At 46.3% G+C, this 19,018-nt stretch overlaps 1 protein-coding gene across 1 annotated transcript in view; it reads left to right on the top strand.

The window, feature by feature from the left end:
• The window catches only part of LOC138503459 (SPRY domain-containing SOCS box protein 3-like), a 102,563-nt gene that overhangs the window by 34,070 nt on the left and 49,475 nt on the right, over positions 1-19,018 (top strand). Inside the window, exons 3-4 of the mRNA XM_069623209.1 lie at positions 4,315-4,493; positions 14,466-14,597. Of these exons, the coding sequence (XP_069479310.1) occupies positions 4,322-4,493; positions 14,466-14,597 (304 nt within the window). The 5' untranslated portion in view covers positions 4,315-4,321. The remainder of the gene's footprint in view (positions 1-4,314; positions 4,494-14,465; positions 14,598-19,018) is intronic.

Here is a 19,018-nt window from a genome sequence, read left to right as displayed (position 1 = left end):
TAAATATTTTGTTTTCAAACACTGTATATAGTGAGCACGGTAGCGTCCCAATATTTCTGACTGGTTTCACTCAGGCCCACACTATCGCCACATATTTGTGCTCGAGTAATTATTTGTTGGGACGCTCTCACACAGCGGGGACAGGGTGCAGGTGTGCTCGGGGATATGCTCGCGCTCAATCTCGCACTATTGTCTGCATCGCAGATAATGCGCTCTACCCTCTTTGTTCCTAAACATGCTAAGGATGTATTGCGATCGGTCACAATCTCTTCTAGCACTCTCTCCTAGTCTGCAGTAGTTAACTCACTGAGTTACGGGTAATAGGTTGTCCATTTCTTTGTTTTCATGCCGTGGCTCATTTTAGTGATAGTTTTGGGGTGCACATACACGGCCATGGCGCAATGGGTAGTTACATTCAGGTAGTGGAATGAGTGGGGGTGGGGGGACCAGTGTATCGTCTCCAATGAATGCTCCCAACCGTAATGGGTGAAGTATAAATCAAAGGAATGGAGCACACTTAGCATAGGCAATACCAGCTAACTACCTGAAACTCATGAACCTCACACATTAGCTACTCATACCACATACCACTGCGAATAGCCCGGCAGCCCAGCAAATGGCACTCCCAGAGCACTCAAGAGATGCGCGCATGCCTGCAGATGTGCGCATCCTCTGCTTTTTGTAGGGAGTTCTGGGTTAAGTGGGCTTGCAATTTACGAAGCAAACTATGATTTAAATTGAGTTAGAGATGTTTTAGCAGGTTTTGCAGGGCATCAAGTCAATTGGCAGTCCAATAGAAGTGGTGGTCAATAGAGGTATTGATCACAAGGTGTACCACAGTTTCAGTTTTGTTTAGGCACAGTAGATTCCGGTCTGACAGCAAACAGCACTCACGAGACACAAGCGCGTGCAGATGCGCGCAGCCTCTGCTCTTTGTAGGGAGTTCCGGGTTAAGTGGGTGGGGCTTGCAATCAGGTTTTGACACAGCAACAGGCTTTCGGTATCAGAGTGATGCTGCAACTCTGCAGGGGATTCTTCACGTTGAAATGAGGAGCAGAAAAGATGGAAAGTGGAGTGTGGATTCCTTTTAAAGCCTGTGATTCATACATTTCCTGAACACGATGACACACACCAATAAAGTATTCAGGGCTACAGCAGCTTATGCTGTCATTATTACTTCGCAGATTGTGGTGTATTTCCTTGTGGTTTTTGTGATGTAAATGAGTAAGAAGGAGGGATGAAGCTCCAAACACATAAGTGCACATCCAGAATGCAAAACCTCACAGGGTAACTGCAGATGCCCGAGCTATCGATCCCTAGATGAGAGCCGAGCACAGAGCTGGAAAGGGAGGTTATAAAGCCCTCTTAAGCTACTCTGTGGAAAATGGAGCAGGCAAATGCAGTTAGCTCAGTCTACCAGTTGATCAGGGACACCAGCAATGTCTACAGGACTTGCAAGAAGGATTGGAGCTGACAAACCAGAGGACTATTGTAGGCAGAGCCCTAGATTCTGTGAGTGATGGGGAGGAGCCCTAAACTGTTTGAACATTATGAGACGCTTTTTGTGTTTTAAAAAAAAAAGTGTCTTTATCTAGTATTTTGTTTGGACTCTTTGTGGACGCCACTCAAATATATGACAGGGGGATGAAAGAAAGGCCTGGGGTCGTGTGTTTGTGGCAGTTGAAAATAACCCCCTTTTGAGCTTCAACCCTGTAGTCCTAATTCAAGGTCCAGGCAGCACCTGAATTTTCCTGTAGGAGGGAGTCAGGCCATTATTCAGGTACCACCCGCATCCCTGTAGTTCCAGGGTAGTCACATTGTGTGAGGTGGATCAGCCCTCCATTTTATCCCCAGGATTAGCTTTCAGCTGTCAGCCATCCTTCAAGATCCTTCCCGACTGATGGTCCTTCCTGTGTCTTCAGGCTCCAATTAGTTCATGGCAAAGTCAGGATTGCATTCCAGTTCCCAGGGCTCTCTGTTTCCTGGCCTCAATATCCATGCACTGGAGTGCGACCCCCAGTGCTCCGCACATGAGCCTCCGGCAATCGATGCCCCTTTGCACCTCTCTCTTCTGCAATGGCTTGTGCAGTGGCCAAACCCACACAGACCACAGTGTCTTCACAGGTTAGCCTTGCCTCACTGACTCCTAGCCTACCAGGCACCATTACTGCTGCTTCAACTCCACAAGATAGGGTGTCAGGAGGTACTTAGGATCAACTGGATCTCATGTGACCCCTTGATAAACACATCAGATGTGTGAGTGGTATACATTCAGGGACAAAGGGGGATTACATCAACTCGGCTTGGCATTTAGTCAAACCTTTCAGGCATTTTATTTATTCTTAATTCCATGTCCTAAAAATAAGACAATAGTAACAAATTCTTATGTTGGTAAATGTATATTGTTAAGAACTCTTGTATTATTTTGTACAACTCAGCCATTGAGTACCTAATAATATTAAATATGCTCATTAATAGAAATTATTCTTTATCATGGTAGTCGAGAGGATCTGTCACAAATGTTGGCTATAGTCTTTGTCCTGCTCACAGTGAGTTGTAGGGGAGAGGTGTGTGGACTAACCAAAGCAACAAGCATGAGGTTCATTATCATAGTAACAAATTGGTGTTGTGAGTATTTACTGAGGTAACATAATGTCACCACACCTACAAAACATTGCATGGAAGAACAATGTTTATCGTCTCCGAGTGTCTAGCATGTCTGCCACATTCGCTAGGACTGTAGGTCTTTTGTGTTTGGTAGAAGAAAAAACACTGTTCACCTGGGAAATGTTTTGTAGAGACTTGTAATTACATAGAACCTTCACTGACAGCCCTGCATAATCGTAGGCTCTTGATACCACTTGACAAGTTATCACTGTGCATTCAAGAAAATGAGATGAAAAACTGGGCACTGGTGCAGACGTTCGAGCCCTGCTCCCTTTGTCTGCAAGGCCCATATCTTCATTCTTTGGTTGAGATGTAACGTGGTATCTTTAACAACTATTCATGTTATTATGATTTTCAATTGTTGGGTTATTTGTATTCATGGTAGGTCATGACTGTTTACATTTATAAAACAACACTGTACACAATGCTGCTCCCTTCGTCTGCATTACCAATGCTCTGGTTATGAAGCATGTACACGCTTATATAAGCCTAAACACAATGGGCCTCATTCCGAGTACGGCGCTAACCAATGGCGCTATTAACGCCTTGGTTGACGCCGTACCCGGACCGGCAGCGCCTTGGTGGTTGGCGGAATTACCGCCCCATTCCAAGGTTGGCGGGGCGGTAATTCCCCAATCCCCATTTACCCTTCCCCATTCCCATTCTTGCCCCATAGGGCATAATGGGAGTGGGGAAGGCGTCAATTACGCCACCGTAAATTACGGTGGCGTAATTAACATCAAGGTCCCTTAGCGCCATGGTATTTAACGCCTGCTAAAAGCAGGTGTTAAAAGCACCATGGCGCTAAGGGAACTCGGAGTATGGCGGTAAGGGATTACCGCCACCGCTCTCGTTAGCGGTGGCCGCTATCCCTTACCGCCATACTCGGAATGAGGCCCAATGTTTTGAGTATGGATGCCATCTTGGGGATGTGCAGGTTCTGCGATTTGGTGATCAGGGTGATTGGAAGAACCTCATGTGCAAACGCACACAAAAGTTCTACGTGAAGTCGAATGGTAGATTCAAATCACAAATAGAAATCTCACATAGTCCATTGATGTTTTGCAAAGACTAGTTTATTTTAAAGACAAAGGCAATTGTAGAGGTCTGATGCATTTCGGACTTGAGTCCTTCGAGGACCAAACACTGCCTATCTTTGGACTTAATTAAACCATAGTAATGCTGTGTGTAAGATATGTCTGATCGACCCCACCAGCATGTTGAGTGAAAACCCAGTCTGTGTGAAATGCAGTGTCTAGTATGGTTGCTAGGAGACACTGCACATTTCAAACTTTGGCCCTTTGTGCAAGAGGGGCCACTTTTGGTAACAGTACCAAACACTTTCCAGTGTTTACTATCTTGGGGATGGCATTGAGGGTCTACACTTCAGAACAGTGGGTAACATGACATCTTGAGTGTGGCTAACACCTTGCACATGGACCGTGTGCTTTGCCACTAGTGGCACACCACGAAGAGAGTGGAGTGATGCAGTTAGTTTGCTTTTAGGTGTATCAGCAATGAAGAAAAAATGGACTTATTGCAGCAAAGGATGCAGTGTGTGTTGGATGATCTTAGAAATGCCAATGCCAAGTAGTGTAAATGCACACTATACAAATACCAGTAATATAACATACCATTCCCTTTCAGGGACACTATGCCCCCCTCAGCGCTGCCAGTCACTGCTGGATACATGGAGGAACCCTGGGTGTGGGATATCAACACCAAGTCCCCGGCTGCTGAGCTGTCATCCTGCCAACAAGCCGTTTACTTCCATATTGACCCTATTGTCGAGAGTCAAGGGACTGCAGGGGTCCGGGGCACCAAAGGTAGGAGCCAAAACATCTGTTTACGTCTGACAATCCCATCTCGAGTCCCAAAAAGCAAGCATCCCTGTGCCTGTGTCTGTCCAATTCCTTTCTCCACTCTTGTCGCCCATGCTCTTTTCCAGAGTTTGAAATGTCTTTATCAGTCTTTTTGTCCATAGTCGGTGCTTGAGTGTATATGCTAATCCATATATTGGTTTTGTTGTGCATGGCATGGAATCTCACTGACTCAACAGTTATGGTAACCCTTGCTGGCAATCAATTATTATTTCCAACATTTCTAAAGTGGCTAATCTTCAGATGATTTACTCTATACGCCCAGTCCTACACACAAAGTATCTCAGGAATAGGAACTGTGTTACCTGGTGGGGTGACGTGTCTTTACATCTCCCGCATTTACATCTCTATGCATTTGCATTCAACGCATTTAGATTGCTTTTTTCATTTTTCAGGGAACAAACGAAACAGATGTAAAAGATCGTAAGGGGGATACAAAAAGATACGCAGCACGGCACCATTTATTTTTATAAAAAAGAAAAGATACAGATGCACATGCAGTAGAGGTAAAGTTATGGAACTAGACTAAATACGACCAAGGGAAAAAACAAGATGAACAACACTGTTTATATCAAAATATCCACTGAAACTAAAAGACACCCAACTAGCTGCAAGATGTAACTGGAATCATCTACTAATTTCTACATAGCAGTTCAGTAGATGTCCAAAAGCCCATACGCCACCAAACTGATCAAGTGGAAACCATTTGTGTGGTCAACTGGAATTTCCACTAGAGAACGGTCGTGCCTTGGGCTTTAAGAACTTGGAAGCACACATGTATAGGCTTAAGAGAGGTGTCTCTACCTACTCCCATGCGCCTGGCCTTCCACCCACAATAGCTCACTCTTATTCAGTTTTCTTGTCTCTCCACTTCTGAGAGTATGTTTTTATCTCTTCAAATTGTGGCGTGATTGAAATTAAAAGTACCACAGGCAGGATTCCAAGATGGCCAACGGGACGCAAACACTGTGAGGAAGAAGCTCTCGCCCTGGCGCCAACTCTACAGTAAAGTAATAACAATAAGCACCCCCCCTCCAGGCGGGGACAAGAGTCGGAAGGGGAACAGGAGGTTTGCTTGGCACTGGCGGGACTCCCCGGTGCGCTGAAGACTGTGGCCGCTAGGTTGTAGCGAGGAGCGGCCGTGATGGTCGGGCAGCCCAGACATTTTCCCAGAGGGAGCCGGGGGTGCGCGGGGCCCGCCCAACTCCTGCTCACCCCTGGGGAGGAGAAGCAGACTAATCAGAGTTGCAGCCCGCGGCACTGACCCACGGACGGCCGACCCGGTGCCCTGGACAGTGTGTAGCAGGAGCAGGGAGCAAGGAGCCTATGACATCCAGCAGATCCACGGCAGGCCCGTCCGGGGCTGGGAAGTGAGAGGCGGCCCCGGGCAAGGAGCGGGCCGGCACAGCTACAGAATCATCAATCCCAAATAGCACCACCTGCAACCGTCAATGTGGATTGCACCCAAGGGGGGTGTGGCATCAGGACGATCCTGGATCGCCCCCCAGGCATAGGGCCAACGAAGCAGCAGGACGAATCCCCATGTCAGTGGGACCCCTTCTAAGAACAGATGGCCAGAAAACCATTGGGGGGCATAACCCGGAGGTCCAGGTACCCCTGAGCACAGGAGTACAGGAGGAGCTGGCGCCGGGAGACATGCAGTCTTCCCCACCACGCTAATCATCACCAGCAACTTGGTGCACCAGGGGCTGGTGGCCAAAAGCCCTGAATACAGTTATGGGCCTCGGGGGGACCCCTCACCCAAAGCAGGGTTCTTGGGGTGTGGCACACCCACCCCATGATCGGGTCTGGATTGCAGAAAGGAGGGGACCCCAATTCCCAAGCTGGTGAAGAAGCTGCAAGAAGGTACTTTAAAGAAGCTTTGGAGGAAGGAAGGGGACGAAGGCTTGCCTGCAGAGCAGAGCCCCCCGGGGCATGAGGACTCAAGCACATCACCAACCCTGATGGCGGAGCAACCAGCGACCAAAAAGGTGTTCCAAATATGCTTCCAGGAGTTCAGTGAAGAAAATCACAGAGACCCTCCAATCCCAATTGGGCTTGATCAGAACGGAGCTGGCTCAGTCGTTACACAAAGTGAGGGGAGGCATTGCAGAACAGAGTGAGAGGACCGATGCAGCAGGAAATGCCATCCAGGAACTAGCGGAAGACGCACGCAAAATAGACAGTCTAGTGGAACAACTGGCAAGGGTCACCAAAAATCTGGAGATCCAGAGCGAGGACCTTGAGAATCACTCAAGAAGATCCAACATCAGGATAAAGGGGCTGCCGGAAGCAGTTATGGACCGAGATTTGCGAGAAATGATGCAGCAGGCCTTTCCCGATCTTTTCGAGCTGGAGTCCTGCGGGAAGGTTCCTCTGGATCAGATCTATCGTGTGGATCCTGAAAGGGGGGAGCCGGGCACCAGACCAAGACACGTGGTGGTGGCGCTTCAGCGATATGGACAAAAAGAGCAAATCCTGATTGCTGCCACGAAGGCATGCCCCATAAAGGTCAACGGCATTGAAATACAGCTGTTTTAAGATATAGTGCAATCCACGTTAGTGAAGCAGAGAATGATGGGGCCTATTGTCAAGGCTCTGGAACAGGCACAAGTGAGATATAAATGGACCTTCCTCTTCGGCCTATTGTTCTCATAGGAAGGCCGTCGGCACTGCATCAACAGATGTGAGGAAGGAATTTGGATAATAAACTTGGAGGAAGAAGGGGTTATGCAACTGGAGCCGAGACCAACGCAAGAGTCTGCCAAGAGAAGTTCTGGGAATGGAGGAAAGTCCCTGATTCAGGCCACAAAAAGAGGGCCTTGGGTGGTCCGGCCAAAGTGGCGACAAAGATACCCATTCTGGCAGAGTCCTTTTCCCTGCTGTAACAGGATGAAAGAAGCCAGCAAGCTGGGAATTATCTGCCTGGTGGGGGAGTAGTGTGGGATAGGCTCCCTGGAGGGAGGTGGGAGGTAGTATCTCGATGCTAGGGATTTTGCTTAGGTTATGGGTTCTAGTAGATCCACACGGTTTTTCTCCAGGCAGTTAGCGAGACTCAGCCCCCATGGTTGATATCATGGGAGGGGGAGGAGTGTTGAGTCTGACTGAAGATCTATGGGAAGAAAGGGGGAGGTAGGGGCAGTGCAGGGGGGAATGGTGGAGAGACAAAGGGGGGTGGAGGGGGACAGCAGGTCATAAGTGGAGTGTTGTACCAGGGTGGCCGTCGGGGATAATCATGGGTTTAGGCTGCTGATGCTTAATATTCAGGGGCTAAATTGTCCGGTCAAACGGAAAAAGGTTAAGTACTTCCGGGGACAGGAAAAGCCCAAAATAGTAACACTATAAGAGACCCATATTCGCAAGAGGGATAGACATAAAATTAGAATTAGGGGGTATCCCCGTGTCTTACAGTCCAGTGCCTAGGGGAAACTGGAGGGGTTCTTATAGCCCTTAAGGTGCTGTCAGGATTGCACATAGGAGCAACTGAGGTGGATAGGAAAGGCGGTATTGTACGATTTTACCGAATTTAAAAGTCTGAATGCACCAACAGTCTGAAAATGCATACCACCAAAGGTTCGAACACCAAAAGTTCGAACCTTTGGTGGTATGCATTTAAGGTAGGTAAAAAAAGAAATAAAGACTGCTACTATACAGTATAGTGAGCGTGGTTTGCGGGGGACACCCTCGCAGCACACCAACAACAAAAAAAAAAGAAAAAAGAAAAGGACCCTGCGGCGCCGGTTCCCGATCATGGAAGTGAAAGGGAACTGGCGCTGCAGGGACACAAGGCGTCTCAAATGGTAAGTAAGGTATGGTTATGTTGGGGGTCTGCTTGAAGGTGTGTTGAGGGTGTGGGTGGGGGTATGGTGTGGGTGGTGTAGGTATGTAGGCTTTTGAAACGTATGTTTGCATTGGGAAATGTACAAACCATATTCGATGGGGGAGGGAACATTATAAGGTGGCCACCCTATATGCACCTAACTCGGGGCAGGACCGGTTCCTGCGAGCGGTGCTGACAAAGTTGGAAAGGTTAGCAGTGGGTCAACTAATAGTAACGGGGCACTTCAACTTCGCTTTGGACACACTAACAGATAGAAGCGCAAAGATCTTCATGACACAAGGGGTCACTGCTGTGAAATTAAAGGCACGAATAGCCCAACTAGCCTTAGTGGGCTCCCGGAAGGAGACTCAATAAAAGGGACTAAAGGGTACACGTTTTACTCCCACGTAAATCGCTCCTTCTCAAGGATCGATTATGTATGGGTGTCCAGTAAGCTATTGGGGCAGGTGCAGAAGTTGGATTTGGGGGCCATTGCCATATCAGACCATGCTCCCCTCACGATTATGCTACATCAAGAGAGGTTAAGGTCCAGGCTTTAGCAATGGAAATACCCCGATCAACTACTCAGGGACCTGGTGATTTGTGAGGTGGTACGTGGTAAAATTGGGGAATACTTCAAAAGAAACAGGACCCTGGAAGTGCAGTAACAGACTGTATGGGATGCCTTTCAAGCGACCATTTGTATTTGTATTTGTATTTTATTTATTTGTAAAGCGCTGCCAAAGCCCTGGGGCAGCTGGGCGCTGTAAATTTACAGGTTACACAATCAACGCTGTACAGAAAGGTAATACATGTTATAGACATGATAGGTGGGGGGAAAACCTAGAAAGGGTGAACAACATTATCATATATATACAGACACTATAAGAGTTACTATTCTAGAATCAATATTGTACAATTTACATAAGACAAGTAGACAGCAGAGACAGTGCGGAAGTATTCTAATAGTGAAGTGTCATCTATTGTGTGGTGGGTAGGTTGAGGTCTTGCTCAGTGAGCCATGTCTTGACCTTGTTTCGGAAGAGGGAGAAGGAGGGTTCTTCACGTAGGGAAATCGGAAGTGCATTCCATTTTTTTGCAGCAAGAACTGGGAAACTAGCTCTGCCAGCTCGTTCTTGGTTAAATCGTGGGATGGCAACACAGTGTGTTTGCGCTACTCTACTGGGTCGTTTTGGTAGGTGGCGTGAGAAGGTGTCGCACAGGTATGTAGGTGCCTGATTATTAAGGCATTTGTGGGTGAGTGAGAGTGATTTAAGGTCTATTCTTTGTTTGATATTAAGCCATTTGATATTTTGTCTAGTTGCAATAATGTGCTGTTTTCTTGGTATATTGCAAGCGGATCGGATAGCATTATTTAGCACCACTTGCATTTTATTGATGTTTTGTTGGGAAGTTCCTAGGTAGAGCGCATTGCAATAGTCAAGCTTTGATAGTACTAGTGCTCTTGCTACTGAGATACAGTTAGGAGTAGTCAAGTAGGGTCGACAAGCTGTGATAAGCTTGCAGGTGTATGCTGTGGATGATGCTAAGGCGTTAGTTTGTCTTGTGAGTGAGTCAATGTATATTCCTAGTGTTTTAACGTCGTTTGCTACTTTAATAATATTATTGTCGATATTGAAGGATTTGTAGAGGGATCCTAGTTTGTTCAATTTTGTTGGGGAGGCGAGAAGGAGTAGCTCAGTTTTGTCGTCGTTTAGGCATAAGCCATGCTTGGGGGGGGGGACTTATTGCAAGAAAGGCACAGCAAAAGAAACAACTGTCGAAGCTCCAGGTTGAATTAGAATCGCAATTACAGGGGGTGATGACTAGAATGGAAACTGACACGTGGCAGCCCTTGGGAAAGAATATAGATATGCCGAGGGTCAGCTGGAAATAGTGCAGACCAAGCAAGCTGAAAATCCCTATTATACATGTAGCAGCGGTACTACATCAAAGCAAACAAAGCAGACCGCTTGCTGGCACCGCAATTGAGGAAGAAGGAAGCGTCAAGGACCATCCTTCAGATTGGAACTTGTCAGGGGACCATTATCTCCTCGAAGGAGGACATACTGCAGACCTTTACGGAGTTCTACTCCGCGTTTTATTCTACAGATTCCACAAGTGAAGAACATCAAGAGGCCTGCCTTAAGCTCTGTCCACTAATGAAAATTGCGGCAGGGGAAAGGGAGGGCCAGGAGGGGGAAATCACGCCTGAGAAGTTCGGGCAGCTATCCTGTCCCTAACAGTAAACAAGGCCCAGTCCGGATGGCTTCATGGCAAGCTTTGGCAAAACATTTAAAGAAGTCTTAGTCCCGGAGCTGGCTTCCCTTTTTAATTCCTTTGAGGTCTCTGGGCATATTACCCAGACCATGGAGGAGGCAAAAGTTGTGGTCTTGCTCAAAACCAATAAAGATAAAACGCAATGTGGGTCATAACGGCCCATAGCCCTCATCAATTTAGACGCAAAAATATTTACCAAAATATTAGCAACTAGACTGGAAAAGATAATTCCCAACCTAGCTAAACTCGATCAGTCAGGCTTAGTCAAGGGGAAGCAAATATTTGATAATACAAGACAGGTAGGCCATCTAATGGAGAAGGTGAATAAAAAAAGGGGTTTCTGCAATGGTACTCACCCTGGACGGCAAAAAGGCATTCGACCGTGTGGAGTGTTGCTTTTTGTTTAATACAATGGGTATGCAGTGATAAATCCAGTGCAAATACGAATTCATTGCACCGTACAGAAGGCTAAGGGTATTCATTGCTGCAAAGTGGATCTCCGGGTGCAATTAATTCAGTATCAACACTGGTGCATGATGGGATCTGTATGGTGGATTGGTGCACTGCCAAATATATAATATTTCTTACACCATACTGCTTGATTATGTGTAGTATCATTATGGGCTGATGCAACATCCACTTTTATTACTTTGGATGAAGATTAACATTTCTTGATTTTGCTGGAAATAGTGTAAATCTTGGCATAACATAGCAACTCAGTTGAACAGTTAGAAAACGTTCAAGGTCACTCGAGATAGACCTGCATTTCCCATTCGATAGAACAATTATTTTTCATCGCTGCGAAGCTGCTGCCCTTATATGTGTAAGACAAGAGTGGTAATTTCTAAGTCCCTCTCACTTACATCATCTAAGGAGCATGGCACATTAGTACAATTATTTTTCATCGCTGCGAAGCTGCTGCCGTAATATGTGTAAGACCAGAGTGGTAATTTCTACGTCCCTCTCACTTACATCATCTAAGGAGCATGGCACATTAGTCTTCTCCATGCAGTGTGTCTTTCCATTCAGACTTGTATAGGTATGCTCAGTCTTACCAGCCTAACTAAAAAGGTATAAAAAACCATTTCCAGCTTTAGCTCCCACAGAATGTTGTTCCACCAATCAGCAGGCAAGGAACGCAGGCTGCCACTGACAGTATGTACCCACATTCCCCACTGCTGCTTATGCCTACTGGCCGCTGTCTTCTGTGGCTGCACTGCACCTCTCCTACAGTGCTCCAATGTGCCACCACCATTTTGCGTCCATTCCTCGTGGGTCAACCCTAAGATGAGTGAGGCTCAATAGGGTCTTGCCACCGTCCTCTGAGCCATGCTAGGTGAGATGTGCTCATTTACCTTTCTACCAAACAGCGCCAGATAGCTTCATTTTGCCATGTGCCCTGCAAAACTCTCCATTTAGATCCGGTTGCAGAGATGCAAGCACTTGTCACCTGCCCTCATCCACCTGTAATGGTCCTTAGCCCTCGATGAAGGCCCTCCCTTCACTTGGCTATTTCCCCTTGGGCTCACAGGCTGTTATCTGTTGGGTAAGCCCCATCCTGCTGTCATTAACACGTCAGCGAAAGACTACCTCAGTCTTGTCCTCTCTCCAACCATTCTCAATGAAAAACACCAAAATTGGATGTTCAAAAGCTTCTCCACCTGAGGATCATGGGGGAGGATTGTCTTTCAGAAAGGGGATCACTGTTATATTCCAGCTAATTATTTTGGGGTGAAAAACAAAAGGGAGGATTTCCGATGGTTATCTGTCTGTTCCTCATCGGTAATTCCCTCCATGGGAACACTTAACTGTTCTGGAGGCTCCCAATCAAGGCAAATCAATGACTGCAAAGGGTCTGCATTTCATCCTCCCATTGTGCTTCTTCGTCTGAGGGTTGAGATCTGTGGCAAGAAGGCTAAAGATCAGGTAGATTGTTGGCAAAGAATATCATACAACCCGCCTCTATGAGACAGGTAGTCTGGACACTTCAGGCAACCCACCTGAGGCAATAAGACCATATGTTTATCCCCCAGTCAACCATAACCCCCCCCTCATGTAATGACAACAAATTGTCGCTCAGTGTTCTGTAGCAGTCTGTCTAGGGGCTCTCATAACACATACTATTCACAATCTCTTGTTCACTCCCTTGTTACCTTCAAGTTAGTGTTCTCTCCATCTCTGTCACCAAAGCAGTCAGTCTTTCAGAATTGGGCTGGCTTCACTCTGCTGCCTCTTCCATCTCTTGTGTTCCTCCCCAACCCTCATTCACCTGCTCCATCAGAAAAATGGCCTTGCACACATGGGTTTCCTATTAGGCCAGTTTCTTTAATCATCAGTTGTAGAGTCCTCCTGTGAACTGGAGGGCCAATCAATGCTCTTAACGCCACTTTTGCATCTCCAGTGATAATCTCCTTCAGGTATATCAGTTTCAAACTCTTCAACAAGGCACATACCCCAACTGATAGTCTTGATAGTCACATCAAGGAGACGGCCTTCTTGTTTCTTCATTTCAGAAAGGTATGGAATCAAGATGAAAGGGGGGTCCAGCACCCCATTACCTCTTCCAATATTTGCCAAATCTCAACCAGCACCTTAAAGGTTAATTTCCTGCTGCTTGCATCAGCAATGCACTAATAACACAAGGGGACCTTCTTTCGACCCTTGCAGAAATGAAGGTAAATATCACATACACATTTTTTCTGTGAGGGAGTATTCCATTAATATTCGTTTTTGTTTATTCATACAGCAAACACACGTGATGGTACCGAATCCAACTAATGCCTCAGTGTTTAAGGAACACCTTATTGTTCCTATATGTAAATATTGTTTTTTCTGTTTTTGAAGCAATTAGTCTAAACATTTTACAAAATGTGAAGTGCATAAAAATCATTAAGAAAGACGCCTATGCAAATCAACATGAACCTGACCTCAACACGTTTGCACCTAATGCACACCCCATCTCCTGCATTCATCCATCCATGCGCATTAAACAGTGGGATTTATTTAACAGAATTCCTAAAATGGTCATTCTTGAACAACCCGTACTTGAATTACTTTAGTAAATTAATTACTTTAAAATGTATTGAATAATTTCCAGATTTGTATTGCATGTGTCAACATGCAAGTTTCACCTATCGTTAGTCCTTAGGGCACCACACCTTCCTCAGGACTGAAATTAAATGTGTGTATTCCTATGTTCCCAAGAATCAATGTATGAGAGGGATTGCTTCTCAGTATGTGGAAGGCTTCTCTCTCTGAAGGGGATTCTAGAATCTCATTAGTCATGGTTACTGTAAGAGTTCCGTCTCAGCCTTTGCAGGATCACTTGGACTTTGAAGCTTTTGGGGAATTGGTTGTGTGTAGTGATGCATGGTGACTCCTTTGTGCCGTGTCCTAGTATTCCCCCTACTTACAAAGCACTCCCACCAAATAATTGGCCAGCTGTACACCCCACCTGGCTACAAAATAGGATAACTGACGAGGGCGCATTACCACGTAGTGGAAGGGTTAATTTCACATGCCTTGTGCAATTGCGTGACACGCTGCACACAACTTTGGGTTGTAGCACAGTTATAACTCCCTCACCAATGTGTGGTAGCATATCTAAAATGTGTGAATGGGAGACATTTTAGGATTAGGATTACAAGAGTCACGACATAGTCAAACGTATCTTTTCTGTGTTTTAAAAATGATGTTTTGCAACGGAGCCAAACGTCACTCTTCCTTCTAGTTTGTGTTAATATGACCCTCTCCTCTTTTCTTCCCTTCCACATCCCTCTTGCCCCTTTTTCACCTTGCCTCCTTCCACCCATGCACAGGTTTTAGCCACGGGGAGCATTACTGGGAGATTGAGTTTTTGGAACCGCCTTATGGACTGTCGGTGATGCTTGGAGTCGGGACGCACAAGGCACTGCTGCATGCTGGGAATCACACATATATTGACCTGCTAGGTACGTCAAGGGCCTTTCACTGAAATCCTAGAAGGTGTTGGGGTTTTCATGGCTTGTCTAGAAAATGTATTGCTATTGAACATTAATGATGTCACAGCAAATGTACACAGGCCTAAAGGGAACTATTAGCAAGCCAGTGCATATGTGAATCTGGCTGGCCAAGGCGACTGTCCTAGTCTTGCTGCCGCATGAGCATAGAGCCATGCCCTGGGATTGCGCATCAACAAGCCAGTGCATATGTGAATGTGGCTGGCCAAGGCAACTGCTCCTAGTCTTGCTGCCGCTTGAGCATAAAGCCATGCCTGGGGATTGCGCATCAACAGGCCAGTTCATATGTGAATGTGGCTGGCCAAGGCAACTGTCCTAGTCTTGCTGCCGCTTGAGCATAAAGCCATGCCTGGGGATTGCGCATCAACAAGCCAGTGCATATGTGAATGTGGCTGGCCAAGGCTACTGCTCCTAGTCTTGCTGCCGCTTGAACATAGAGCCATGCCCAGGGATTGCGCATCAACAGGCCAGTTCATATGTGAATGTGGCTGGCCAAGGCAACTGCTCCTAGTCTTGCTGCTTCTTGAGCTTAAAGCCATGCCCTGGGATTGCTCCATAATGAACATGCTAGCATGCCCCATTGCATTCTGAGCTGCTTGTGCAGTCTTGCTTTTTTTGCATTCTGGGACTTTCAATCCCTGGATTCCCCATTATAAATCCAGTACTACGAAGTCCAAGGATGCAAAGAAAAAACATGGAAGCATGAGGACCCCACGAATGGAATGGAGCATATTGGCATGTATGCATGACTGGCCTACAGGGAACTCTGCAGATTTCCTTGTGGGCCTCGGCATCATGGGCCTCTTTCATGTGGGTACCCTGGTTTTCTGCTACTCTTATCCTATTCTCCCTGCCCATTCCTTCCATCGCTCCTCAGCCCCCACAGTAAATAATGTATTGAAATATTTTATTCCTCACTCTTAACAAATGTTTATTTGTGTTATGCTTGACTACGTTTCAATTCCTATATAAGGACACGTCCTTTAAAAAGCTCAATTTGAACACATTTCATTAAACTGTTCCTATTGGAGAACCCTCCCTAAACCTCCGAGAGGGGTTGCACTTGCCTGCACGGTGTAATATGGGTGAGTTTGAAAAACATTTCCAGGGCGACCTTTGGCTCCCAGTCCACTCCTTTGCAGGGCTCCAACCCCCCCCCCCCCCCCACCCCCCCGCATTAAAACATGCATGTGTCTGTTCTGTCCTTCAATGGGTAAAATGAAGCTTCAGCCCATGGTGCCTGCTCTGAGTCACCGCCCTTCAGAAGCTGAGCTGGACATAAGAAGTGAAAAGTACTTTCACAGGGTGGCGGGTGTGAACGTCTGCCGGGGCAGTGAAGAATCGGTGAAATGTCAGGCGGTGCGTGCCCGGAGCCCTCCCCGCCAAGGCCTGACGGATGATGTCAGTAGTATTCAGACGAGACTGGAAAGCTGGAGCACCTGTGATCAGCCAGGGGCGGGCCTCCAACAGCCTTTCCGAGCTGCAACAGGATCTGTTAGCTCGTGCCTGGCACGTGACTGACTTTGCTTCAGTGCTCCTGGCATTTCGAGGATTAGAGCTGGCATGCGACTGGCCTTGCGCCTAGCCCTACAGAATTTCAGAGGCACCCGCTTTTAAGGAAGTCTCATATTTCACATTAGAACATCTGACCGCAATGTTATGTTGTTTTATAGTTGTCAAATGACAATTATTTTCTAAAACGCGTTTTCTGTTTTTACTGATGTGCACATAAAACATCGAGACGGAAATGAATCAACTTCCTGTAAGTATTTATTTGAGAAAAAAACAGAAGGCGGGTCTCTTATTTGGCTCCCCATGCTTTCAATAATAGCTTGTAGGCGACTGGATGTGTAGACCGAGAGCACTTACAATGTACATAAAACAGAGGTGACGTCCCTTTGAAGCTCTTTATTAGCTGTGGAGACGTGGTTTAGGTCGGCAGCAATCCCAGAACCAGTCATTACCCCCTCCCCTTCTGCGTCCCAGTCCTAACAGAAGGAGATCATCCTACCCTGCAACTGGCTTGATCCTTTCAAAACATTAATTCACTCTCGTGCTGCTGCATACAACCCTCCCCTATGAGTGACCTATAAGAGGGCCACTTGGCCACAATGCCACCTTGTTTGTCTCTCGCGAGACCGGAGTCTGATCCAGAAACATCAACCACCCCTGAGAGACTCGGGTCTCTGTAGGAATTGGCTCATGGAGAGCCCATTGAAAGAATTTCCCTCAGCGTAGCCAGTTGAGCCGGGTGCAGTGTTGGCAGCAGGGTTGGACTGAGACAAGATTTTTTTTAAAATTTTGTTTATTCGTTTTTATCAAAACCGTAAAAAATAACAAAACACCAAACAAGTCAATCCTTAACAACAAAAATCCTTCCTCCCCATTTAAACTCCTGCAGAATCACTCTCGAACACAGTTGTTAATTCATTTAGGCAGTGTTGGATCTAATTTCAACAAACTTTCAATCTCCGCTAACAGAAAAGTTAGAGGAATTAGTAGTTTCATGTCCGTACCATTTATGGGACAAGAAATAGGCCCGGATACCCCAAAAACAAAGTGGCCCACCCCTTGCCTCACGACCCTTGACCTCTGATGACATCACCGGAAGTGATGTCATTTGACCCCACCCCAAAGTGACATCCCGGGAAGCGATGAAACACAGCCTTTCACCCCTTGACAAAACAGGAAGCAGCATCAAATAGCATTGTCCCTAAATACACTGCGAAAAATATGATTATCACTAATGTGATATACATTTCATACAAGAATGGATCACCATATGTATCATTAATATCTGTGTGTATAGATCCATATTGTCAAATTACTGTGAATGCAAGCAGACGTCCAAGGCCAAATGATAATGTTATTGTATAGCATTTACGTTTAAGCTCTTTTTTATAGAACAAATATGCATACAATATCACCCAACCTGTGTTGGTACTCATTTATCGACCTAAGAAGGATGAAAGGCTGAGATGGCCTTGCTGGGATTCGAACCTTCAGATCACACACACATTGCAGCAGCGAGCGCTCAACCCACTGAGCTATCATATCGTCTATAGTAAAATGAGCAATTATTCTGTAGTGGATACCATTAAACAGGTAACTGAGATTTAACAGCAGACCAGTTACGTTCATCTGCAGGTCTGTTGCAAAGTTGACCGCATGTCAAAGTTGCATGCATCTACTTTCAGGCTTCAGAGGTTGGCAAAATAGGGAAATCAGCGCACTCACAGGACATTCCATACTCTGAGCACTCGTTACCACATACATGCAAACAAACATCCTGAACTGCATGCCAGTGAGATGGGAAAGATAGACACATTACAACAAAGCATTCATTGTGGCACAATGAAGTCAATGGCCAGTTGATGTGCTATGGTCAAATATTTTAGGCACAAGGATTGTGTCAAGTGACTGAGGACACTGAGATGGAATGTCTTGTGATGATCGTAACAGAGACAACGGCAGGAAAAAACATGCTATTACTGCAACTTGCAAAAGGCAAACTATATAGTCCGAAATGGATGCTTATTCTAATCTAAAATTGGTTGTTTATCACTAATACATATTTATCACTAATACAACAGCACAGCAACTCCAGGGGGCATCGAGTGGAGTGGCAGCACAGTGATAGCCCCCGGCCCCTCAACTTTGCATGCTACAGCACCATGTGAAGGATGCATGCATCATAATTTATGATGCACACATCATGCATGCTCATAAATCATCAAAGCAACGTAACGTGTTACCTTGCTTCGATGAATTTTGCCGTTGCAGGTATTTTTTTCCCTCAAAAAATATTTTGTTCCCATTTTTTTGTGTCCAAACCGGCCCAGACATGGCCAGAAACCGGGCCAGACATGACCAGAAACCGGCCCCCACTCCTCTGGGACGATTTTGGCCCGGCCACGGGCCGAAAGGCAGAGCGGCCAATCCAACCCTGGTTGGCAGTGCATGGGGGGGGCCTCACATGGCGCAGCGGAGTGGATGCAAAGGTTTTTAATGATTTCCCTGCCAGGTCAATGCTTGTCCCAAGCATATGGCTTGAAGCCAATGGTGTAGGGGTATTTGGAGGTGGAGCATGTGCAGCAGGGCATGAGTCTATGCATGCAAAGCACAGGGGGATGCGGTGATTCTGGAAACCTCATTTCAGGGATTCTAGTGTTTAGGTCATTTTCATGCTCCTGTTTATGTATTTAAGCTATTGTTTGAGCATGGTCCTAGTTTCGAGAAGCAGTAGAGCGCTGTACATGCAAGGACAATATGATTACACTTTACAGGGCAAAGTTACAACAGGGCTGTGTTGGATTACACTTATGCAGCAGGAGCAGTAATTAAGGCTGATTTGGGGCCAGCTAGGGGTAGCG

The sequence above is a fragment of the Ambystoma mexicanum genome, chromosome 11, assembly GCF_040938575.1.
Source record: "Ambystoma mexicanum isolate Mex_15411 chromosome 11, UKY_AmexF1_1, whole genome shotgun sequence".
In the NCBI taxonomy this organism is placed as follows: Eukaryota; Metazoa; Chordata; class Amphibia; order Caudata; family Ambystomatidae; genus Ambystoma; species Ambystoma mexicanum.
This window is presented reverse-complemented; position numbering and strand designations above follow the sequence as displayed.